This window comes from Scomber japonicus, chromosome 12 (assembly GCF_027409825.1).
Source record: "Scomber japonicus isolate fScoJap1 chromosome 12, fScoJap1.pri, whole genome shotgun sequence".
NCBI lineage: Eukaryota > Metazoa > Chordata > Actinopteri > Scombriformes > Scombridae > Scomber > Scomber japonicus.
The window spans coordinates 22,611,315-22,639,095 of NC_070589.1; the positions used below are offsets into that span (position 1 = coordinate 22,611,315).

Here is a 27,781-nt window from a genome sequence, read left to right on the forward strand (position 1 = left end):
TCTTCAGCAGTAAATAATCAGACAACAGGAAGTTTTTGTATGTTTCTGTGACAGCAATTAAAACCATTAATAGCTTCTAATAAGCATCATGGATGTTCTTGACATGAAGAACTTTTTATATTAGCTCCATTTTTACTTCACAACAACAAAGCACAGAATCCCCACTACAGGGAAAGTTTGAGGGATAAACCAATTTTTTTTTTTTTTTTTTCAAGTGAAGGTCTGCTACAGCCTGAAGGCAGATGAGTCCAAGCATGTCAACAAAACACTCCTTATTTTTAAGTGGCAATAGAAATAAAATGTTGTTTCAGCCTCCATCTGGTCATCTTCTGCCTTCAATACTTCAGAGCCAATCAAAGACTGCGTGATAAGAAAATTCAATCATATTATCAGGGCACAAATCTGTAAATCTCTTTGTTATTCAGCAGTTGTAACCTGAGCAAACAACTGAGGCAGAAAATGCAGAGGCACAACACAGGAACACCATAGATAAGCATCTTTATTGGGTTACATACAATGTTTTACAGGTAAGACTTAAATAACTTGGAATTTTGTACATTATCACAGACATAAAGTGCGATTTCAATCACCACACATCACTTTAGCCGAGAGGTCACGACACGTAGCACGACGATCAAATCAAAGTCACATCGAGAGTAATTTGGGGTGCAGACGGAAGAGGAAACCACACCGTTTTGATTTTCAAGTAGTTGCACAGAAATGAACAGCTGATAATTAAAATGTCCGTACAGTACACGCTCATCCACACAGTAATACACAAACACACACATGCACGGGGACAGTTCAGCTTCGAGCCGCCACAGCTGGTGCTTGCTGCTGATCGGTGGACTGGAGTTGTCTTCCCAGGTACTCCCTGTGAGAGAAAAGAAAAACAGATTACACATTAACCTCTTTAACTCCGCTAGGACACCATTGTCTTCTCTCCCTTTCTTGTTGTTCCTGCTGTAATCAGGAATAAGTCTCCAAATGTTCTTTCTCCAGCTCCGCCCCGGACCCTGTAGAATATTATGACCGTGTGTTATCTTCTTTGAATTTGAGGCAGGTATTCATTGGTTTTTTGTTTACAGCCTTTTTCAATTTTTTGCCGACTTAAAAAATCTTCTCTTCAGTTTCTGTATCACCTAAAGTGTTTTTTTTAACTATACTTTCACAAGAAACTTTCTTTTTGGAAACACTTTATGTATGCATACTGTCACTGTGGTTCAGGAGATATAGACATTTCAATTTGGGTATGTAAATTTAGTTTTTGCTCCAAAGTAGCATCAAGGTGAAGGAGGGAAGAGATTACACCTTAAACAGAAAGCCACTTATTGCTTTAAAAGGAATAGTCCGACATTTTGGGAAGTATGGCAGCAACTGGTTAGCTTAACTTTATCTAAATACTGATCCTGACCAAGAAATAGTTTAGTACATAAGCACACATAAACCCACGCTGTCTCATTTCTACACTTCCATTTTTCTACAGATTTTATAAATACGTTATAGCGTATAAGCTAAACTAACAGGCTGCAAACTCTGGCTTCATATTTCATCAGTTGCATTCATCTTCTTGTCTAACGCCCAGAAGACAGTGAATTTGCATATTCCCCAAAATGTTGGACTATTCCTTCAATTCTGTGTATTTCAAGTCCCATCCAGTTAATGGTTGGGTTGGAATTAGGACCTTTAATACCCTTTAATATGATTGTAAGTTTCACCCGAGCTTTTCATTTTGAGAATGTGAGCGTATTCTAACGCAGACATCATGTTTGTGCAAATGTTGAAACATACCATTATTTTAAAAAGTCACACTTGCCCTTTAGGTTTCTTCTTGACAGCAACATTTTCAAATACGTTATCATGACATTCACCTTGCTGCAATAAGAAATATCAAATCCTCAGAAAAGTAAGATGGAAAAGGTTGGCAAATACTTCTGACTGTGGAAATGAAAAAGGTAAAACTCAACGCTCAACACCAGCGCTGTTATATCTTCTTATGAAAACGTGTTCTTGCCTGTATTTAAGACATGTTGTCATTCTTATTTAAATACATGGACACACACAATTATGAGTCACAGCAGTGAGGCATTATGGCACAATATGCAGGAGTCAAACAGGTTAATAAGTAACTCAATTTAAAGCCCACCATTACATAAGCAATATAACCTTTCTGATTCATGGAAGTACATGTTTTCTATTTTTATCTCTCCGGGGTTAAATAACTAAAAACATCTCAGATCTAACATGCCAGCAATTTAATGATTTATCTCACTGTTAACTGCTGACCCCAACGTGATGAACAGTACGAATGACTACACCTTGAAAATATATAAATAAACACGCAGTTAATTAAAAGACAGAGAAACCTTTTTTTAAGCTATTAGACCAAAAATCCTCTGAGGAACATGATTCCTCACGCCTTCTCTGGATCAATTTGAATCTATCTCACACACACACACACACACACACACACACACACACACACACACACACACACACACACACACACACACACACACACACACACACACACACACACACACACACACACACACACACACACACACACACACAGGTTTTAAGCCTCTGACCTTCACATAACTCATCCTCTCTTTCTCATGATGTCAAATAAAACTTCTGCTTTTAACGTGGGAAAAGAAAAGCCTAAAATGTCCATAACTCTATGTCATTGCCAGAGATGATCTGTAGCTGGTCTGAAAATAGCACCTATATGTTGATTGAGAGACCTGCCAGGGAAATAATAAAGGCAGATGGCAATAATTGGAAGGATGAGCCAGAGATATGAAGTCAGTGTTGGAGCCAGGGAGTTTTCTGATGAACGGATGTGCAGCTGCTGCATCAATTAATACCTACAGAGAAAAATGTGCCCAGCAGGTTTAGAACAAGAATATACAGAGTAAGAAAATGACCAAACATTGAAAGAATACACAGCAAAGTGCTTTTACGTTACAAGGTTATTCAATTCTGACAAATCTAATCTTAATATAGTTGGAGAGTGTAAGATACTACCTAATTTCTTATTATCCCTTATTTAATATCATTATTAAGTTAAGCCAATCACACCAAGCAGCGTTGCATGCAGCTACAACAAACTGATGTAGGATTTTCTTTTCTTCAAGGTTATGAAGATATTCTCAGTCTGGATATGAGATCAAGTTTGCATTGCATATCTAAATACAATAATAGGGAAAAATCTATTACCGGTACTTTTTTTGGATTCATTTGTTTTCTATTGATTTTTTATGTACATACACGATTGTCTCATTTTAAATATGTTTCATGAATTAATCGTAGTAATTTAAAAAGTGTTTCAGATTTGGTTCTCCTTTAAAAATGTGTTGATTCACATTGTGAATTTTCTGCTTGCTGAAATTCTATGAACGAAACATTGTGTCTCTAGTTAAGTTTAATTCTTTGTAAATTAGATAACACACTTTGATGCAACACTTTATTTAGCAGATTCTTGCACAATTTATTCCTGATGCACCCTATGTAAAAATACCTTAATGAAGAGTCAAATTTAGTGTAAAATGTGTCAAACATGATAAGATTGATGATTTACCGGATTATTGCTATAAAACTGCATTCATTCCATTGTATGTTTATAAAACTTAACAAAAAGATAATTCTCCACATTTTTGGGAAGCTGTATCAACTATATTGCAAGAATGAAAATCATCGTATCACTGCACATCAGCTCCATTAAGCATTCAGTGATAATTTGAGTAAAACGACAGCTGGAGAGAGGAATATGAATTTCAGTTTTTTGTCCCTTGAAATTCTCACTAAGGTCAGTTCCTCATTCTTTCAATTTATTTCGCTCCCTCCCTCCGGCTGTTTAAAACGAATAAATCGGGGCTAATAAACAGGCTAGTGTATAAGATCTAATGATATGTTATTATGAAATGTCACCTGCAGAATGAGTCTAGACACCTGCTGTAGAGGCCTGTATGGCACAAGGACAGAGTGACAGTCAACATAGCGATGGACATAGCAACAAACTATCACTAAGGAGCTGCAAGGGAAAAAAATTACATTCTTTCAAAATTTCTGAAGATATTTCAAAAGGGAAGGTCCATTTATTTACTTATTAGTTTATTTTTTTGGTTTTTATATCATTCTGTAGCCTTGCAGTAGTGATCCAGATGAATTAGTGTCAAAACATTTAAGTAATTTTCCCTAGCGCTTCCAAAAAAGTTTTTCCAAGTGAACTGATGTACATTTCTGCTAGATCACCACAGATTGACGGAGCACTAACTGTTGCTGCTGCTCTGCTAAACATGCTAACAGACACACACACAAACAAACACAAACAGAGGACTCACTGTTGCTGCTGCTCAAACTTTAAGAAATAAACTGTGCTTTCCTTCGGCAAGTAAACGCCTCCAGAGCAGACCAGAATATGGTGTGACTCTGCTCCATCCCGTGCATTCATAAACATCTCACACACTCAGATTGCATAGTGCGACAACACTCATAGTATATACAGCGAGCATGTATGTTTTACTTTTACGACTGAGTGGGCGTTTCCATTTGGTGGGGGGGGGGGTTGATGGAGTTGTCCTTTAAAGACTTTTCAAAGCAGACTGAAGAGCACGGGGGTGAATAACAATAGTTTCTCACTTCAAACATTCATCTGAGCTGTTGTCATGACAGCAGGGACCTTCAGTAAGTATGGAGGAGAACATCTTCTCATGGATACAAAAACAGCAAGGCTACCCACTCAAGGTGACAGCGGGTGTGGTGATCCGCTTTGAAAGTATCTTCAATTTGTGGGTGAATAAGACCTCCCCTTCAGTATTTTCACTCAGTCTACATTCACACATTTCTGTTTTAATGAAAGTGATGAGTGTAGGCACAAACGATCCAATATGACGAACCAACCTTGAGACATGAATGCCTCTCACACATAATAGATCCTGTCGAGGTAAACCAACTGAACTCTAGTGGTAAAGCAGGCAGCTCTGAACAGAAAATAGATAAGTACAATAAACGTATAACCACTGTTGTCTCTTTCTAACCCCTCATATACTTTCAGCACAAAAACGAATCAATCATTCTGCTGCTGCTTCAGCGTGGTGGAAGGACAATAAGATGATGTCAAACAGAGTTCATCAGAAAGAAGGGTGGGTGAGGAATGACATACAGACCTTGCTGGTTGTAAGTTTGGGAACCCTTTAGAAGTTACTCTATGACCTAAAACACCGTCAGATTTTTCTCCCAACATGAATTATCTAAGTCCTAACATTAGATAAAGAAACCTCAATTTAACAAATAAGACAAAAAAATCTTGTTCATTAATTATTGAAGGAAATGATCCAATGTTACGCGTAGCATGTGGCAATAGCATGTGAACCTCTAGGATTATTGATTTGATTTGAAGGGAAAATTAGAGTCAGGTGTTTCAATAAATGTGATGACAATTAGGTGCGATCTGGGAGGCTCTGACCCAGATTTCTCTACTTTAAAGAAGGCAAAGTCTGAGCTTCACAACAAAAGGTTCATGAAATTGTGTGATGGCTCGAACAAAGTAGATTTATGACGACCTTTAAAAGAAGATTGGTTGATGCTCAGCAGGCTTGAATTGGTTACAAAACAATTTCTAAAGAGTTTGGACTCCTCCAGTCAGCCAGATCGTGTATGAAGTGGTCGAGCAACAAATAACACCAAAAACAAGGCCTGTCATAGTCTGGGTCACAACCCAGATAGCAAAATTCTTTTGGCCCATATCTGGCCCCCACCTGACATGTTCATCCGGCCCACATACAGCATGGAATGATGGCACTTGGGCGGTCCGCTCATGTTTGCCAAAAGTGGGCCATAACCAAGCCATCACAATGCCAGATGTCAACCAAAAACACACCAAATAAACCAGTTCGGCCAAGACTGGCCCAAATATGTTTCAACAAAGGTGGGCCAAGTATGTTTCCTTATATGTGGGCTTCTTTAGGCTCACATCCGGATTAGTCATTGCCATACTTGCCATATTTCGGCCAAAGATGGGCCATATTCGTTTTGTGATATTTGGCCCAAATGTAGCATTTACTACATGGGCCAGTTTAGGTTCACGTCTGTTTTGTCCGGGCCAGAAGAATGCCTACAGTGCCGGATCATTGCCTCAAGTGGCCCACATTCGCATGCTATCTGGGAAGGGACCCCAAGGTAACATCTAGGAAACTAAAGGCCCTCTCTTGCAGAGGCTAAAAGAAATGAGCTAGCATACCTCCAAATCAAAGTGCAGGGCTGACAAACAGGTTAACACCAGCTGCTGAAAACAAGGGTTCACATACTTTTGCCTCAAGCAGATATGTAGGATTTATATTTTGTTTGATGTTTTTGTCTCATGTGTTTAGTTGAGTTCCCTTTGTTGTCTCTATCTGAGAGGAGATCATGCATGTGTCCATCTCTATGTGTCTCCACAGCTAATCTCAAATACTGCTGGACCAATCAGCCTAACATCTTTGTGCACATTTATCATTGTATGCTCAAGGACCTCTCGTGGCTGCAGTGATTCACAATTGTTGGAAAATCCATTTCATGCTGTCATTGACTCCTCATCCCTCGAAACCAGCTGGTAGGAGCAGCAAATAACCAACAACTGCAGCAAAAGGCTTTTCCATCAAACAAGTCTGTTGCAGGCTGTAATTTAGCAATTTTGGGGCCAGACGATCTCAAAACTAATAAAATCGGAGGGAAACGATTTTTCCTCATTTTCCTGCAAAAAGCATGTGTACTTCCGTCCCTCCTCCGCAGCATGCACTGTACCCCATAGCTGCCAACACTCCCATTTTCCCTGGGTTTCTCCCATATTTTTAGACCCATCTCCCTCCGCCCTCTTGTTTTGTCTTTTCTCCCCAGAATCTCCCATAATTTTACAAGCCCCAATTTTGTTTGTTAATAATAATGAGAAGCGCACAATAACAAAGGTTTTATTCTGAAAGCTTAGACCAGAAGCCACTGGAAGCCACCGCAGCTCCGTTAGTTTGACAGAAGCTGAAACACACGGCGAAATGTTTTAAATGTAAATAAAAGTGCACATTTTCCAGGATGGATGTGTGAACTATCGTCATGGTAACTCGCTCAGCACTAATATCTCCGCACATTTTCTGCTGTGTGTTGCATTAAGCAGCAGATAAAAGGCTGCTGCTTGGATGGAAAATGAATTAAGCCGAATGGACAGGAAATGCAGCATGTTTCTAAATTTAAAAAAAATCATTTTAATAATCATGATTTCAATTTTGACCCAAATAATCGTGATTATGATTTTTTTCCATAATCGAGCAGCCCTACTTTGTTGTGGCTCAAAAACTGACACCAATAGAAAAGTTTGGTCTTATCTTAAACCAGAGCATCTGCAGATTCATTTCATACCTGATAAGTCATGATCTGCATTAGGCATGGTTCAAGATGAATAAATTCACATTTTTGATAGTTTTGCTGCCATCTTGACTGTAATTGAGCCAGATGGGACAACTGAGTGAAATGTAACTTGTCTCTGTTTGGGAGAGGAGATGGAAGCAAGGGAGGGGTTTTATTTCATGTGGTGTGTTACCACATGAAATAAATGTTTAATATATTAAAGTTCAAATAAATAACAATGTTTAAATTGAGAAGTCTGAACATAGTGTTTCCGTTTATTCCATTTATAACCCAGATGCTCAGTTACAATGCCATTACACTATTGTATTCATCTGAAAGAAAAGTGAGGCTATACATGCCTCCAGACACACCTGGCAGATCTGCACTTTTATAGTAGTCTAATTTTAGGACTGATCATCATATCTATGCTGCAATAGAGCCAATTCTAAAGGCTTCACAGACTTCGAAGCATCTCTGTAAGGTAAGTACTAGTTAAAAGAAAATACTAGAATAGATGAATGTTTTCAGATGTGATTTGTGTGCTGTGCTTTTTAATGACATGCTGCTGCTTTCACTTAGCTCAGAAAGCAGTTGTGAGTAATATATTGTCAATTTCCATATCAAATCAAATCAACTCTGTCTTCAGTATAATTACGTGCTGGATTTTTTGCATCAGTTTTCAACACAGGCTGCAACAGTCTAACCACTGCTTGCTATTTCTGTGATAAGACATCTGTATGCAGCCCTGCAGCCTTATGTTACCTGCATACTTTATACTGGTACTTCATTTCTTTTTCATCTTCTTTCTCATCCATTTTAATTTATCACCATCTTTCTGTAACTTCACTCCTATTTTTCTATTGGTTCCCTTATCATGAAAGATAAAACATCATAGGATACCATTTCTGGGATTCAATATATGACAAAAATGTTTGTTGTTTTTTATTATAACCTATCTCTAGGTTATAAGAAGACTTTTCAACTTATAAACAATTAACCCCCTATCTGCCCCCTCTCTGTCTCCAATGCCTGTCTAATTTTGCAACCTGTAAGATGTTGTAGATTAAAAAGAAAATACATCTTACATACAGGGTAAGAAATTAATTTTTGTTACCATCTATAAGTCACTGAAAGACAAATATTCAAATTCATCAGCCACTAACTAGTTAATCATTATTGTGTGTCTGAAATCAACCAGCCACTTTCATATTTGACCAGTGTTTGGCTGATGGTTGGTGCCAATATCCCTGCTTATATTAGAGGTAGCAATATTCACTTGAGTAGGGAAAAATACATCCTATTTTCTATGTTTGATACTGAAAATCTGTTTTTTATTCTTCTCAGATACCAAATCAAGACAGAAAAGCCTCTGTGAGATGGCGAATAAATACAATTATAGCTACACTTCAGTGAACACGGAGTTTACACTGAACATTAAGATCACTTAGACGAGAAAGCAGCATTACACACCGATATCGAACACAATACCACCATCCACAGTTGCTCAGGGAGCTCAGTGTGTTTTAGATAGTGGCAGCAAAACAAACACATTTTCACTTGCTTGCTTGTTGATTTTTAGTGTTTCCAAGCAATCCAGTAGACAGAAAAAACACAGGTTGAGATGCAAGTGGAGTGTTTGGACCCAGAAGAAACAAAGGGAGTGATGCTTTGACATTAAATTAGCATTGACCAGTGCCTCAGTAAAATTACAATTCAAAATTGTGCTTGTGAGAAGGAATCATACATATAGTGGATACATGTGAACTGATGATCAGTTGGTAGATCAGCATGAGAGTGATGTACAACCAGCTGTGGTATAATTCCCCTCTTACGCTGATTGGAGATGCAACTCATTTGTGAAATTAGAACCATGCTGACTGCATGAGAATAAATGAATACATTTTTAAAGGTAAATGTACATGATGTGAAACCACCAACACACTGAGAAAGAGTGTCAAATCAATACTTTGGTTTGTAGCCCTCTAAAATGGCACCATGTCTGGGTTTGCTATGTATATATGCAAATGTGCATATACAGTATATGCATATTTGTACAATACACAGTTTTGTACTAGTAGAGTGTTTTTAGTTGAGGATCTTCTTTAACTTGTGTGAGGTGCCTTTGATAAATCTTGAAAAGCACTCTAGCATAATGTTTTATATCAACATCCTGCTTTTAATTTTTTCCCCCATCTTATCATCTTGGTTTTTTTTTTATTCCCTTTAGAAGCACTTTGCAAAAAAAATGCTTTGAGTGCTGTATGAGTAAAGTCTACCATTATCATAAATGGCTTTCATGTGAGAAAAACACAATGACAAAAATCAGCTAGAGCCTTTAAGACCAAAAAATCAAAATGTTCACCTTTACGAGCAGAATACTATAAATTAACTTGGAGACTGTTGAAATGTCAGCCATCTACAATACTCTCTTTGTTCTCGATGAATAACCAAAACACATAGTAACAACAGTTAGTTAGCTGGCTTGTCGTGACCTGTTGGACGTCACTGAACAAATCTTCAAATAAAGACTTTAAGATTTGAATGCCAATGTAACAAACAAATGCTGTAATATTTTAGTTCAGCCATATCACTTTTGCCATGGTTCACCCACACAGATGATTTCATTTATTTTTGGCTGATTAGACCAGTTTCAGTGCATACACTTTCCTGACCTCATATATTTCCCAGCAAATATCCACTCTCAACCTGAGCGTGAAAATGTGTGAGGGTGTGCAGGACTTTTAATAATTTGAATGCAAATGCAGGTGGTTGTTATTTCCATGTCTGAAAGCCTGAAAGCCTGGAAGCCTGGAAGCCTGAAACTTTCAAGGCCATTTTTTCTCACAACACCATGTAGGTGATAAATGGTTCATGCTTAAAGAAAATGCTTCACATCAATGAGCTTATAAATGTGTTCATACCAGTTGTGGACCATGAGCTTCTGCACAGCCAACAGAGCGTTGTAGCGGACTAGCTGGTCCTCGTGGTGCATGTGATTCATCACCAGCTGTTTACCACCCAGTTGCTCAATCACTCTGAAATGGAAGGAATAAAAAGGGATGATGGGAAAAGGCCTTCATCCGCATAGAAAACAGACATTATTTTCATGTTTTAGGTCATCCAGTGGAACAGGAACAGGTAATATAATCCAGCCTGACTGAAATGTTCTATGTACCTTATGGGGGGTCACTGGCCTAGTGAATGGATATGACACGTTGAAAAGGAAAAAAGACCTGAATAAAAACACTGAACAATAAATAGCGTGACCAGAGAAAAGAAAAGCATTGCTGCTATTACACATCATCTTCCTAGTGGGGTCTAATAACCAATGAAAGGATGGAAATGGCTCTCAGAAGCCTTTGAGTGTGACCACAGGGTTATATGTTTGATATAGGAGACAAAAAAAACCCATTATGTGTGTGTTAACGCTGGAGACGACTCTAAAGAAGACAGGACGAAGATGTCTCCAGACAAGAATGAGCAGCTTCAGAGGATTTAAGACAATAAAAACAGACAAGCACCTTCAACTCCGTCACTATCACTACAGAAATAGAAAACAATCTTGTTTCACTGGGGTTGTGAGGTGATGGGGTTAGCTTTCATCTGTGGGGGTCAAGAACAAAAGTGGCCAACTACTGTCACAGAGAGGACACTGGCTATTTTTAAGCACCTCTGTATTCCCCACTTAAATGTGAGCTGAGACATGGGTCAATTATTCCTTTTAAGAAGCATCAATTATATAGATTTGAATAAAAAAGAAAGTAGATGTACAGAATGTAAATGCCATCTTAAAGATTCTGAGTGTTGAATTTATACTGATTGCAGTGTTTGTTTGTAGAAAAATTACACAATCCTGCTGAAAATTGTCGCAGCGTACGGGTCGCTCTCAGGCCATTCATCTAAAAGGCATTCATTTTTTACATCTGTCACTCGCACATCTCACAGAACAAATGCACATGTGAGATTTTTTTCTCTCTGGTGTGCTTAGTGAAGTGTGATCTCCATGACAGCTGTTCAGATCTCCCATTGTTATATGTTCTAGACTTTATCTGTAATAATTGATAAAAGGCTCTCTATCTAGCCTTACACTTTCAGCACATGCATATAAAAGGTTAATGATGTGATGCGACCCAGTGTCAATTGGTGTAACCAGTATTTTCTCATAAAAATCTGATTATATACAGGAAAAAAAATGGGAACGAAAATGTGGAATAAATATAATACACTTTTAGTAACGCAACACTGTGTTTTGTAACAAATTTTACATCATTTGTCACAATTTATTTGAAAAGAAAAGGTTTTTAGAATGTCCTCCTCAATGTGACAAAATGATTTCAAATTTAAATGTTAGATTTGAACAAACCTGATGCTGCTTTTTAAACTATTTTGTAACATATTTTTGAATTGCTCATCTTGCCAACCCTTATATGTCACTGACCCATAAATCAATAACCTATAAATGAAATAACTATTCATTTTTCATTCATTTCTCTTCATTAAGTTTTCTTCATGTATACTACATACCTTGCTGAACTGAAAAGCTATTTTTGTCTTGTAAGTGTTTGATGTTAATTGACCTTGTGACAATTTGTTCACCTGCTGCCCTTTCACAATGTGAGTTCCAGCAGTGCTGACAGAGCAGATGGAACAAATGATAATTGATGCAAGGGATGAAGGGTAGTCCTGCCATAGATACCCATGGTGTAGGATTTAATTTGTAGTTCATAGTACCACCATAACGCTAGATACGTGTATTGTACATGATCAGCTCATATTGTGCTTTAATAATGTTCTCTGCATACTTCAGATTGTGTTAGAAGTGATGGTGGGAATGTCTGCGTTATTTCAGCAATGAATCTGTGATGATACCACACAATTAACTGTTTGTATTATCTAATTCATTGGGCTGTGTAAGCAGTATGTGCAGCGCTGAAGGCTTTGCTAGATGTGTGTTAATGAGTAGAAGATAAATGTGTTGTTTTTTTGTTTTTTTCACTTGCTTCTTGCTGTCATCACTCAACAATCTCCTCTGTAATCAAAAGATCGCAGAAGAAAAACAAGCAGCAGTTCTTGTGACCCCAAGGTTGTATATCTGTACCCAGCAACTGTTGATGGAGATGGGTGGTTGTGGTAGAGACATGCATCGCTGTTTACTTTGGCTTTTGATACTAAAGCAGGTTGTTGCCATAATTAGAAATTGTCATCACAGTGGCCTTGAAGTTTGATCGGAAAAAAGTCTTACCGTTTGCCTCGTGGGTAGTGACGCACGTACTCTCCAACATCATGAGCTGCCACTGCTATGACTTGAGGGTCATCAGACACTTCCAAGAGCCTAGTTAAGATCCTATTGAAGGAAGGCAGACAGTCATTTACTCATCGACCACCTGAAAATCACATATTTCTCAGAAGCTTCTAGATAGACATTATCTCAAAATAAAACGATTCGCCAAGGTTGCTTTTCTCTGAACAGGTTGTGGATGTAGAAATACACTGAACTCCCTTAAAGTATGGATTAATGTTCCCTTAAAACTGATGTAAAACCTGAGCGCTAAAGTCCTTATCAAAGGACGCAGGGTGTGAAGCATCTTCCAAAAAAGTGACACTTCAAAGTGAGATACAGAGAGGGTGAGAGTCGGGGGAAAAAAAGAGTAATAAAAAAGGAGAGTAATTTAAGCTGAGGTGATGTCTGAGTTGATTACAAAGAGAGGACAGTGATGAGAAAGTGAGATGGATAGATCAGGATTTTTAATGAACCTAAATTGGCCCAACAGAGTGACTGGAATACCAAAGAACACGGACACATATTGATGTTTTATCTTGTGTGGTCCAAGATTGGACACACAGTCACACACACACACACATACACAGACACACACACACACACACACACACACAGAAAGAATCTGAAACTCAAACTGAGTTGATGCTACTGAGTGTGCCTTTTCAGCAGCTGTCAAAAGTTTGACGTGTAGAGCTTCAATTAACCATTATTTTCATTATCAATTAATCTGCTGACTGTGTCTACCTTTTAAAGCCCCAGTCTTCAAATGTCTTGTTCTGTCTGATAAATGGTGCAAAAAATGTTCTTACCAAAATAGTTGAGTAATTAATTTTCTGTAGATCTGCTAATCAGTTCATTGTTGCAGCTCTAATGATGTGAGGTAAGTGTTAGCGGAAAACTCAAGTGTGTGAGCAGTGACATCTAATATGGATTTGAATGTATATTTAAGCACAAATTTGTATTTTTCACTTTAAAAATCAGTTTTTTCTACATTCACCTACTTTCAATTAAAAGAAGCTTCAAAATATTTATATTTATCTATTTTGTCAGTTTAGGAAATTGTAATAAACCTCTCAAAGCATCAGAAATAACAATTAAACCTATTCAAAATCAATTCAATCTTCTCATCAAAAAAAAAGAAAAAAAAAAAGAGTATGTGACATGTGTTGGAAGAAGATGCCACTTGAGTAAAATGAGAACTCCCTAATATACCTAATGAAGGTCAGACAGACAGAAACATTGTGATCTAATAAATGCAGCAGTAAGTGAGACAGCGTGCAGTAATATTTCATTTTCAAGCTGTCACATTCAAATTCAGTATACAACAACTCAATTTCAAAGCAAATGAACTTAAAATTAAATTAAATTCACGTGTAGCACAAATGTAATCTATAATAAAGAATACTTGTGTATCAGAACAAACTGTACATCTTTGTAGAGCATTGTTCATTTGCTTTTGCTGAAGTATCAAGGTAAGAATTGAGTTTTCCAGGGCCAAGGAGAAAATAAAATGTCTCACTACAGTATTTGCTTTATCTTACTTCAGGAGCTCATAGTTCTTCTCGTTCAGGCGGACAGCGTTCTCGCGCCAGAACTTCTCAGACTTGTGCACAGGGCTCCACTCCAGGCGGCCAGACTTGAGTTCAGAGCTGTACTCATCAAATGAGCTGTTGATGGAAAAAAAAAAAAAAAAAAAAAAAGAGTTCAGAGAAAAATGCTACTACTGAAGAGAACTGATTGGAGAGGCATAGCATGATCAAGTGGAGTACAAAGAATATCTAGAGGTCACCCACATAACAACTTAATACAGCATTAAAAAATCAATACAATTGTGTCTTTGGTAGACTATGCCCCTTTCATGTACATCACTGTGCTCAATCATTTCTATTGTACATTACATACAGTTTATCAAGGTCTCGTGGTTATGAGTGCTTTCTGCAATGTCCCTGCTTTTCACACAAAAACACTGGTTTGCTAAATCATAAACATTTCATATTACTCATGAAATGGTCCACTAATAATCCACAGGGTACCTAAGATCCTGCACACTCTCTCCCAGCCTCTCCAGCAGGAACTTGATATCCTCGGTGATGTCCTCGTCATCGTACTTCTGCTGCTCCAGGTTCTCAAGCTGCTTCAGCACCTTGCACTGAATCATGGCCAGAGCGTACTCCTGACGAGTCTCCCTCTCAGCAGATTTCTCTAGAAGGTTCTGTGAACCAAGAACAGTGGTGTGAAGATTTGTTTTTACCTACATCATGCCATACATGCATGATTATGCATGATTATGAGTTACTTTACTTTTTCCTCAAACACCCAGTATCTGAAAGAATACTCTCATACCACATGAATGAACAAATTGAAATACTTAAATAGTGCTGAAACATTCAGTCATTTAATTGACTGAAATTATACAACAATAATTTGATAATTGAGTTACAGTCAAATTTGAGGATTTGCAGCTTTTGTTGCTTTTATTATATTGAATATTAAATGTCTTTCAGATTTTGAAGAGCTAGTTGAACAAGTAATCAATTTAAAAGCACCACCAAAAGCTCTGGAATCACTGATGGGCATTTTTCACTATTCACTACTATAGGCTATTTGATAATGAAAAGTTGTATGTGAAAAATTAAGAAAAGATTGATATGCTGAAACGCGTCACTTCATAACAGATCATTTTTGTCATTTTCACGTTTAATAATAGAATTAAACAGATAATAAGGAAGTCATATACAGTAAGATGATGGAAGTTTGTCAGTCGTCAGAGAATAAGCCATACCATTTATACTGAAGTAGCCATAATATTTATGTGTATCAAAACATTGCATATAAGTAAACAGGACTGCTCTATATAGCATTATTGTATTTTCATAATGACATTCATATTAATGTGAGGATGTGAGGACTTCAATTGTACACAGACAACCTTTCCTGGTAACAGTTTAATTGAAACTTTCCTCAAATAACATTATTATGGTAGTAAATTTCTTCTATGATGGATACTAAATTTCAGAGTACACTTCTTAAACCAGGATTCAGCTCAAGGTGTTATGAGTTGTGAAGGGGGTAAGTGCGGCTTTACACTAACAAGAACACCATGTTCAAGTATCTTAAAATCTATTTTGAAGCAAGGTGTCTGGACAAACTTCCAGAAACTCAGTCTTGGGCCATAATAGAGAGAAATTCTGGTGACGAAATTTTGGAGTGATACATAGGACTGAGAGAGGAAGTGCACTCTATACTCTGATTAGACACCTTTGAGCCACCATTCAGGGCACAGCTACACCTAACTACAAATATTTACAAATTGTTTGATCTATTAAGAACCTGTGGTGTGTTCACATCTCCCTAAAATAGAGAAAATAGATCATGTCATGGCAAACACATCATAAACACAGCAGTTCTGCTATTGAGGATGTGTTCAAGGACTTCCAGATGGTCAGGATAATTGAAGTCACATTGGTATTCCCATGTGGTGAGCAGAATGATTTGCATAATTAGGACAATTGGGAAAAATAGCGACATGGAAACAATGTTTTAAATGTTTGTCAAGAAGGATTTTGTAAAAGGGGGAAATTATACTAGGATGTGATAATCCCTAGTTCCTCTTTTCCCACATGACGCAAAATCAGGAGCCCCTGCGTCTTAAAAAACACTTCTCCATTCGTTGGTGAGGAACAGTGTTTTGTTTGACACATACACTATAAGGTAAGTTAAATGACTCTTGGGAGCACCCACTTCACATCACGGTCTCCCTTCACTGCCCACCATTGCTTTTAATTAACTACAATATAGCAGTCACACTGAGCTACAAACTTTGCGGTCCAATTAAAAACTGAGCTCCTAATGAGTGCATTCACAAACTTGACAGCTCTGCTGGTATGAGAGGTGTGATGAATGAGCTTTATGGGGAATTCAAAGCAGTCCATTGAGGTAAACATAATATTGTTCAACATATTCCCTAAAATTTGGTGTCAGACTATTTTCTTTCAGGAAAAAAGCATGGTAGTCCATCAGAAACACGGTCACTAATTTACTGAGGTTACAATGACAACAGTGAAATACTGATTAAACGGGTTGATAGAGAATTGCAATTCACCTCAAATGCCTTTCTCCAAGCTGGGTTTGAAAATAGCACATTTCCTCCAGTGTTACATGAGTTCAGACTCATGTTTCAATCATGTAATCAATGCCATTTACTACACCATTCTGCTTTGGGCAAGGTGGCTGAGGCTGTCTGCTGTTGCTGGCTTAGGCAAAACCCAAAGATCACTGAAGCTTTTCATTTAAAAATCCATATTTCTTCTGCAAATCAATTCTATGAATTGACATGAATATTTTTGTATGTATTTAATATTGTGTGAGGGTGGCCAGGTACCGCAGGATGTCATCTACATAAATGCAATGTGCCTACTGATTTTGAAAGAACTTATTTTAAGATGATTTAAACAAAACCATTTACAGTTATTGTAATGCATATAATGTAATCAAACAAACTGATTGGGACACGTTTGAAGCATCCAGATACTTGAAGACCTTATCACACTGATTTTCAATGTGTTCCCCAGCTGTTTCGACCTGTGTTGTAGCCCTGTCAGATTCTCTAACTTTCTTGCTTGCAAAGCACCTGAGCATTAGGGGATAAATGGTGCCTTTCCCATTCATCTAATTTAGTCTTTGAATAGTGTGGGAATTCATTACCTCGAGTAAACACAAAACAACAGAGCAAATCCAGGTCACAGTTCTTAGGCTGCCAAATAATACAATCCAGTAAGTCATGTTGGCAATAAGGATTAATGCATTTAAGGACTTATCAGAAGGCATAACACCCCACAGACAGGATTTTACAACTTGTTGTGTTGACCACGAGAAAAACAGCAAAATGTAATGTTCATTTTACAAAGTAAGTCACCAGGAATATGTAGTTGTGTGTATGTCTTATTGGTCACCACAGTATGACGTTGGGTTGCATTTCAGCAAAAGTTGAGTCTGGTTCAACTTGCTGCTGGACGCCTGCTGTGTTTTTTTGCTGAGCCCTATGCAATCCCCAAACCTCAGTGTAAATGCAGTGCTCCATTTCAAATGAATGGAGAGGAGTGTTGTTTTTTTTTTTGTTTTTTTTACAGTTTGTTGAACGTAGCCTTAGAACTACATTAAATATTCAAAAGATATTTTGAGCAATCACAGCAGGGAGCTGAGGGGGCTGCATAATGATAAATCTTATTTATGTATTTTTTATGGGCTTGGTTATTTTATAGGCTGCCTCATCTGTTGTTTGAGAGTTGTCATATCAGTGTGTAAAGTATACAGCCTAATTAAACATTCAAAGTGCTGCGCAGGAACTGCAGTGACTGTCCTATATCTGTATAAAAGTGCTGGCATTAAATTATGACCTGTAAACACTTGGCTCTAAGTTCAGCCAAAAAAATAAAAAGAACCTTCAGACAAATCATATAGGACGACATAGGACAGCATTTCAGCCCGGGTGCTAAAAACATTTTCAGTGAAAAGTGGCATTTCAGAGACACACAAAGCAAGTGAGAAATTCTCCACATACCCGGAAGGCAGCCAGAATGATTCGAGTGACCTTCTCCTTGACAGACTCCTGGAGGATGTCAGACAGAGCCGGCACTACGTTGTAGCGTCTCAACTGCTCGCAGAGTTGAGGACTGAAGGCCAGGAGCCAAACACAGAAGATCATCTGGTACTGGAGCTGGAAGCCACACTTGTTGCTCAGGACCGCTGTTATACTAGGATAAAGAGAGAGAGGGGGGGGGGGGGAACTTGCAAAGTGCTGGAAAGAGGACTCACATATATATATCTACCACCTGTTTACTAATAGAGGAGCTTTCACAGCTGTGTGTTTACATGCTGCTAATCCATTATCTCTGATGGTTGAGAATACAATGTTCTGACAGCCTTTAGACAACAGAAGAGTTGCTCAAAATACTGAGTACTAATGACTACAGCTACACAGCCTGTCAGACATTTGCAGAAATAACCGGTAAGTGCAGAGATGTGGACCATAGCTGTGCAATAATTATCTGACCCAAATAAAGTAGCAAGCCTAGTTGTAAAAAGCCACATTAGGAAAAAGGTTTAGGCCCAATTGAAAAATGTTTGGGATCATAAATAAGTTGTATAAGACATTCTGGAAATAATGTTTTTCTCATCATATATTTCACTCTACTCCATCTTTTGTCGACACACAGTTTAGAATTTAATTGATGTTGTCAAGCTTCCAGGAATCACACAAGAGATGTACTGTATGTGTCAGGTCATTTTACTAGACTACCAGTATCCTTTACACAATGAGTTTAATTTATTTCCAGCAGGTCAAAGCCTTCACCGAAGACAAGTAGGAACACAAGGTCTGTTACTCCGTAAGTAATTAGCTTTTTGAATAAAGTGTCATTTACTTTACTGGCTACAGATTTGTTTTCCAGTTTCAAGTGATGATGATAATAGCCATGTTGTTGTTAACCTGTTTACTTTTCGGCCCAAAATTTGCCCATCTGTAACATTAAAGCTTTAGTTCACAATTGACACCTGCAAATGTCACAAACTGTCAGACACTATTTTAAGCTGCCTATATGTACAGTATAATATACATGCTGGCAATTTATTATTATGCTTACCATAAAATCGTGTTTTGCATAAATATGCTGACCATTCTTAATTTGACAAGAGCCGTAATAAGGATATCATAAACCATAGCAACTCTGATAAACCAAAATAATTGAAGACACATTGGATAATTGCCACGTTTGAAAAGCAAACAGCATGTCTGATTGCTCAGTGGCTGAATTCTTCAGGATCTGAACATTCATTGTTTTATATTATTCTGACCAGTGTGTAAGATTTAGTCACATCCAGCAGTGAAATTGCAGATTGCAACCAACTAAATAGCCCGCCCTCACCGTCCCCTTTCAAGCATGTAGTAGAACCTACGGAGGCTGCAATACTTGCATGAATCAGTAAAGGCCCTCTCTAAAGCCAATGTTTGTTTTTTCCATTCTGGGCTACTGTAGAAACATGGCTGTGCAACATGGTGGCCTGCATGTAAAGGGGCCTGCACACTACGTAGATAAAAAGGGCTCATTCTAAGGTAATGAAAACACAGTGGTTCTTATTTTCATAGGATTATATACCAATTTAGATGCTAGCTAGATGCTTCTAAAACTTACACACTGGTCCTTTAAAGGAATTATTACTCACCAGTTCACTCCATCAGCCTCCACCCAGGCAAACCTATACTCATTGACCCTCAGCATCAGCTGAAGGCAGCCAGCCACACACTGGACATACTGAGAGCTCTGCAAAGGACAGAGGCAAACATTTACTCACACAGGAACATGAGCCATAGCTGCTTAATAAGGAGAGCAAGCAAAATGTTAGAAGGTCAAGTACAATTAGTGCAGTTTAGAAACATGGAGTAGTAGACAAGCAGAGACAGCACATGGAAGAAGACCAGTCCAAAACTTGCATTACCATCACCTACCAAACCTGACGCAGTGCACATGCAGTTTAGAGTGAGAATACATCAACACATGCTAGATCACGGACTCCAGTACAAAACAGGGCAACAGCAGGGAAAAGTCTCCCATCACACCTGAGCAGAATAATGTAAATTGAGATTAGAGAGGAGGAAGCTGAGAGGAGAAAAGAGATCACATTAATATGTTAATTAAGAGTTGAATAGAAGCAAAGACGTCCAGCAAGAGGAGCAGGCAGCAGTCAAGACAGAAGAGTGGAGAAGTGGAGGTTACCTAGTTGAAAATGCAGAGGAAAAGATGATGTTCAGTTATTCAACAGCGCCTATATCAATAGGTTTCTGAGCACGCTTCTGGGAATAACCACACTATGCTTACAAAAGCCTGTTCTGATATACAAATGGTAGGATGCTGCTGCTCTGCAAATGCTATTCCAATTTTCCCATATTATCCTAATATACAGAAAAGCTATAGTCATGCGCTTTCAGCATTAAGGAGAAGTGGCTTATGGCATGCAATTTTGTACACTTAAAAGCAACCAGTCGCAGCAAACACCATGCTGTCTAAATAGAGAATCTTTGCTGGATTTCAGTAACATATATTTTTTAGAGACTCAGATCATCAGCAATCTGGAATTATTAATGAAAAAACTGCAGTGCAAGAACAGGATGGGAGAGAGAAGGGAAAGAAAAGACATGAAAGTCCAGTGACAGCTGTCAGGTGCCAGCTTGCACAAACCCGGCCATTTTTTTTTTTTTGGAAGCGCCAGGCTGACCGGAGACACACCTCACTCATACTCACTTCACTAGGAGAAATAGTTCCTGCTCCTGAGCCTGTTTCTGGACCTGTACCATGTAGGTTCTAATAAGAGATAAACAAAAGAAACAGGTGCAAATGGTTGACAAGACATCGCTTTGAGCTGAGCTACAGTGGTGCTGGACTACACAGTCTGACCACAAGCTCAATTCTCTCACAGTGGATCATCACTGATTTGTTGATCGGCTGCTGAGAAGAGAAATTATTATTAAATATGATTTCAAGAAGCAACTGTTGCTCATGAACACATTTTATAAACTAAGACACTGATAAAATCATGGAACTGGCTGTAACATGATATATTAGAAGTATTGGTGGACAAAGTAGAGGCACAAAAGAAACTGGAAATCAATATTCATCTGTTTTAACAGCCCACTCTTCGGTGCACACATCTGCCAAGGCAAAGCCAGCACCTACAGGGCAGCTTTCATCCAACAAGTCTGACAAGACAGCTCAAACTCAATGTGAATAAGCATATTATATCAACTCACGCAAGGTTTCTCACCAAAAAAAATGTAATCAGGGGAAAAATTAATAGAGAGAGAAATTAGACAATTAGACTCTTTGAAAAAGGAAAGGGGATAAATGTAACACATATGAGGAAGAAGCTAATATCTTTCAAAGCTAATGTTCCAATAAGAAATTAATAACCCATGTCTTGATTCAAAAGAAGAAACCAAAAAGTAAATCAGTTTCTATTAAAACTAAATTACATAAGAGGATGAATCCCAATGAATTAGACTTTTCCAACAGTACAACAAACACCACTTTCAAATGAGCATGATATCTTCACTTGCTAAAAATTAAAATGCTGTATTTTTTTTTTTTTGGTGCCTCATATCACTCCTTCTGCCATTAGGAAACAGCTCACCTGACTTTATACTTCTACTAATGCGCTGTACAATCGTGGTATGTTGTTAATCAAACAAAAACAGACAGATCATACAATTCAGTACAGAAAAGGCACTGTAACATGACAATGTATTTAACAGGTCACATAGGATTAATGATGTCTGTTCCACATGTAGTTCATGACTTTGCACTGAAACAAGTCACAAACCACCTTTTTATTTGAAAGCTTGTTTTACAAATCATATAAAATAAAATTCTGATTCATGTACCTGTGAACTGAGCTGGCTTTTTATCCAGTTGAAGTAGTAGTTGAGATCGCTTCCCTCCATGAGATCACGGCCCCAGGCAGCCAGCTTGGCAATGATCCTCGCTGCCTAATATGGGATGGACGAAATTTCAAATTCATAGTGTTACGTTGTTAGCGATGAAAATCGTGTGAAATTATTTAACATTTGTTTTAAAAATCTAAAAAGGTGTGATATATGCATAAACTTATATTCTGAGCAACAATAATGAGGCTAAAACTATTTGACTTGTAAACTGCAGTGATTTCCCATTGCTGCTTTGCTTGAGAAACAGTGCAAAAGTAAGGATGAGCTTAAAAAAAGAAGCATACATCTAATAAATCTCTCATTTATGATCAGGTCCTGTGTGATGCATTGCAGCATCTTTAATTTAAAGTCAAGGGAGCGAGAGAGAAATAAAGAAAAGGGAGTTAATGGTGAAAGATGGGAGCACTGAGATAACAAGTCCTTCAATTTACAATACTTTGACCACAAACCCCACAGAAGTACTGACTTAACACAAAACATGATCTACAGTCATATGTGTGTGCAAAAATGAGGCCATGTCAACTATCTAATAAACAATTTGAGCTTGTAAAGTGCCCCATGTGCTGGGTGATGAGGGAGGAACAAAATCTGTTCTCCAATTTCCTCCTTGCCAGGGGAGGATGTGTTGAAATATCAAGGCTGTAATTTAAAAGCAGGAGTCAGCATGACTTTTGGATTGAGTTAAAGTGCTGTGTCACAGAGTTGGGGTCATATTTTGCCCACCTGCTGGACACCATCTGGCTGGTGTTCTTAATTAAGCTGTGGGTGTCCTATCAGTTTGTTGTTGGGTGGTCATCCTTTATTTGAAAAGGGTGGCCGTGCGAAATCATTACATTAATTGCCTGTTTTTGAAGGAAAAGAGGAAGATTGCTGATTGCTTTTTGAGGAATTATTGATGGCTTGCTATTATTAGAGGCAGCTTCACATCGGCGGAAGATTCATAGCTGTGAAAAATGTATCTTATCTGTGAAATAAGCTCTCTGGTTAATTCAGTGTTGTACAAATTGTAGTATTATGTTAAAGCACAGCATGATGTTTCATAGATTACACTTAATTAACTTGATTCAACTACTAATAACCATGCTGCCAGAGTTTTAAGCAAGGGAGACAGTTGTTCCCTCGTTAAGGTCAAAGCTCACTATTTTTAACATTTTAAAATTCATCATTAGTAAAAGATTACCTGAATTCTGGTATTCTTGTTGTACATAGTCTAATGTTGCAGGCACAGCTTGAATTCTGATTAGTGCATTTTACCACAGTCTGGATAACTCACCATATGGACGGTAAAGAGGTCCTGACGATTCAGCATAGGAAGGAAGTAGGACCAGGCGGTATTCTTCGTCTTTTTTGCATAGTCGAAGAAGATGTTCACCCTCTGATGATTCTCCTGAGTGACACATTTGAATTAAAATCTTGAATTAGCTCTTGGATTATACATTTATTATAATATTTGTTGCATGCTGGAGTAAATGATTGACTGCATGGATATACTACATCTTTAAAGCAAGGAATGTTTTTTTTAATCTAAAAAAAAAAAAAAAAACTTTGTAAAAGGATAATGTGGAAGTGATTAATGGCTAACTGTTTCACCAGTTCAGAAGTGCAGCTATTAGTGGGAGTCACTTGTCTTTTCTTTCCGAGCACGTAGCCTGGCCATGCTCTATGTGTTTACAAAAAGCTTTTTGCAGCACCAGGCTTTGTCTGAACTAAACCCTGTGTGAAATGAACTTGGTTTACAGCCTAATTAAATAGCTGTGCACTTTTTGAAAGGTGGAGAGAGCTTAAAGAGAGCTTGTATTTGTTTAACAGGTAAAGTAAAAATAACAAGCCTGGTATGTTCCAACGTGCTTTAAAGATACTATTTTTAACTGTGATTCTGTTTTTTTCAGGGCCACTGTAAATGCTTTAATATTTATTTAAGTTACTCTGAAATTCAGCATTTATCAATACATTCATAATTACTGTAAAAGTATATTATTATTTATTCATTTGTTTATATTTTAACGTACACAAACATTAACTAAAAAAGAAGAAAAAATTGTTTCAGTGGAAAATGAACACTTTTCCCAAAGCTGGCAGATCTACACAAGCATCACTTTTTATACATGTAGAATTTAACATCCTGTTTTTGCTCGACATAATTAATAAAACAACTGTCAGTGTATCTAAAACCCAAACCAAGGAGAACCTCAATATGTGATTGGCAAGCATGTCCTATTGCACCTTTTTAAAAACATGATAAAACTATTGTTTGTGGAGGGTGAAACAATGATCTTTGGAGCATGCAGGCTCTTATGTACATGCATGTCACATTTGTTCAAAGGCAGTGGCTCTGTCTATATACCTGCAGAGTGTCATCAATCAGAGTCAAGATGTACTGGACTGTCTGCTCCTTGGAGATGTGAGCCATCAGGTTCAGAAAGGTCTTTGCACACTGAGTGAAAAAAACAAAAACAAAACACACATAAACACTCAGAAAAACACAGCATCCGTGTATGTCCTGATAAATTTAAGAAACTGAATTTGAAAACTTTCCAGAGACTAACTCAGGTCAGAAAAATTCAACACTGTGTGAAGTTTACAGGAATGAATTCGACAAGGACCTCTGATGTTACCAGACCAACAACAACTTAATAGCAAAACAACTGGGAATATATTACAGGGGATACGTGGAAGATGAAAGATGTACCAAAAAGTCCAAAACTCTGAACATTAACATGACAGCTGCACATACTGCTTCTGTCTCACTGCTCAAATGGCGAACTGTAATTAGCACAATGTGTCAAGGTATATTTTGTGCACTACAACATTTAGGCACCTGCTCTGTTGGTTATAAAGACAATGAAGAAAAGAAGCCAATGTTTTTTAAGCTTTAAGGCCATTAATAGTAACAAAGGACCATTAAAAGAATGTAATTGTCTCCCTGACTTTTTGTTTATCATATGAAGGTGAGAAAATCAAGTAAACACACATAAATTCAAAGTTAAGGACTGAATACCTGATGTCCTTCATTGGTGAGAATGACTTGTTTTTCCTCAGAATTGGCCACCTCAAACTTCTTGATGAACTCACAGTCCTCAGCAGAGATCATCTGACTCCTAGAGAAACATTGATCAAGACATTGTAATCTCATCACAATGCTACTACAGTAAATATATATTATCACTTAAAGTCATTTTCTCATGACTCATGACTTTTGAACTATGCCTACAGCAAGGCCAAGACATACAGCATGTAAGTTTGGTGTTGATAGTCACACTGGAGAATTTGGCTCGGCCTTTTTGTCACAGTCTGCTTCTAATTGCAAAGGCAACTTGCACAATAACTGCAGTTAACCTGGAAATACCACATGTTGCACTGAAGGCAAAAACACAGCATGGATGGTCCGCGAAGCTGGGTAATTCAAGTCAGCATATACAGTATATTCCTGTTATGGAATATGGAAACAAAGAGTCCAGTCATGATTCAAATGAATGATTCAGGAATAATATCTGATTTGGAACTTGAACATAAAGTCAAAAAGAGGAAGCATCACCCATGACAGTGACTCACTATGCAGAACTAGTGAAGAGCTGTATTTAAATTAGCACAATGCACTCTGATTGAAATAGAGCTCAAATTTCTAAAAAGAAGAAACTGAGTAAATAATACAATATCGTAATAACACCATGCATCGCTACTAGAAAGCTGAAACCTTTAAACATGATAAGAAGTAGAGTACCTGCAGGAGAAGAGGAAAATATTATATTGTTACTGATATTATTTGTACGTACTGTAGGTAAGACTGCCAGTTGACCAGATTGGCCCGAACCTCAGCCGCCTTTGCAGCAATGATGTTGGTGGGGACTGCAGCGTCCACAGCCCCGCGGATATCCATCCTGGAATACTCTGGCTACACTTATTATAAGAGGAGGAAACCAACACCACCTGGATGGAAACATAAAAATCACCATCAATACAGTGACTTACAGAGACAGGTAACACGTGGACATTCACAAGTGGTGGAAGAAGGATTCAGATACCAATACAGCAGTGTAAAAATACTCCATTACAAGTAAATGTCCTGCACAAAAAATATGACTTAAGTAAAAATAAGTGTACTTGTTTCATCTCTCTGATATATTGTTATATATGACATCATTAGATTATTAATACTGAAGCATCAGTGTGTAAGCAGCTTGTTACTGTTGTAGCTGCTGGAGGTGGAGCTAGTTTACACTATGTTATATGCAGTTAATTAGTTTAGTCAAGTGGTTCCCAATGTAGGGGTCAGGCCCCTCCAAGGGGTCACCAGATAAATCTGAGGGGTCATGGGATGATTAATGGAAGAAGAAAGAAGAAAAACACAATTCATATACACAATTCTGTTTCAATTTTTTAGACATATTCTAATATTTTAATTTTGGTGAAATATTGGATCATTTGAACATTTATTGAAATGAAACCATGTGAAAAGTTTAGAGGGAAAAAACACTATTTGGTGGAACTGTTAACAACTCATAGACATCTGAAATGTGACCCTGACTATACTCTGCTTTTTGTAAGACGTCAAAAGCCAAAAAAGGTTGAAAACCACTGGTTTATATTTAATAATGTGTTGAATTTTACAGCTGGTTATATTATCAGTTGTGACAAATCTTCATCTGAAAAGTAACTAAAGCTGTCAATAGAGTAGTGAAAATGTGGCTTGGCTTCAAATGTTAATATCCAAGTAAGCCACAAAAGCCTCAAAATTGGACTTAAGCACAGTACTTGAGTAAATGTACTGTTACTTTCTACCACTGACATTCATTAATATTCAACAGCACCTGATGTTGTATTTGATCAACTCAACGTGATACAATTCAACTGGTTAGTTTTAACGAGTTGTGACCAGGAAGAAACCCATTCAAGGAAGACTTTAGGGCTACACATAATGTGCTATTAATAATATAAATATGACAACGTGTAGCAGAAATATTAACCTTGCATTTAACCCTCCTAGTTTGTGTATGATATTTCTTGCAGTAGCTAGCATGAATCTAGCAGCAGGTCATGCTAACTAACTAGCTTAACCCAATGTCAAGATGACATGACGGGGCTTTTATAAACTGCGATAAAACAGCGCAGTACGACCCTTGTGTTATTACATGGCATGATGCATACAGCCAAATAAAGTGTGAGTATCTGAAACTGACAATATAAATCGTGAACAGGCTCACAGGCTCACCATTAACTACGCGTTAGCCGAGGATGCTAAACCAAGATAGCACTGTGCTAATAGCTTCACAGGCAGTCTGTCACATTGAGATAAGCGATATATACATGGGTAGTAACACTCAGGCAGACACAGTTAGGCAAATCATACATTGGAGGAAATTTTAATGTATCTGATGGTGAATAAGGGAGTAAAATGTGTTGAATCACTCACCCAGCTCCTGAGCGAACAGCTGACAGACTACAACACAGCGTCACCACTATCATGTGACAGTCAGTCACATGAGAAACCACCACCACATCAGCAGCAGCAAATGTAAAATAATGACCAGTGACGATTTTAGACCATTTTCTTTGATCTAAGCACCCCTAAAAATAAGTACATTATTATTGTTTTTTTCCCCAAAAAAATTATTTTATACAACTTA

At 37.7% G+C, this 27,781-nt stretch overlaps 1 protein-coding gene across 1 annotated transcript; it reads right to left on the reverse strand.

Moving 5' to 3' along the window:
* Window positions 1–481: 481 nt before the first annotated feature.
* atp6v1h (ATPase H+ transporting V1 subunit H) lies at window positions 482–27,612 on the reverse strand. The gene is made up of 14 exons (XM_053330032.1): window positions 27,568–27,612; window positions 25,931–26,084; window positions 25,156–25,255; window positions 24,502–24,591; window positions 23,431–23,544; window positions 22,095–22,199; window positions 20,959–21,018; window positions 19,883–19,980; window positions 18,222–18,414; window positions 14,695–14,873; window positions 14,203–14,328; window positions 12,623–12,724; window positions 10,302–10,415; window positions 482–874 (listed from the first exon to the last, which is right to left on the reverse strand). The coding sequence occupies exons 2-14, from the start codon at window positions 26,032–26,034 to the stop codon at window positions 805–807; spliced, it is 1,455 nt and encodes a 484-aa protein (XP_053186007.1). The 5' UTR covers window positions 26,035–26,084; window positions 27,568–27,612; the 3' UTR covers window positions 482–804.
* Window positions 27,613–27,781: the final 169 nt, after the last annotated feature.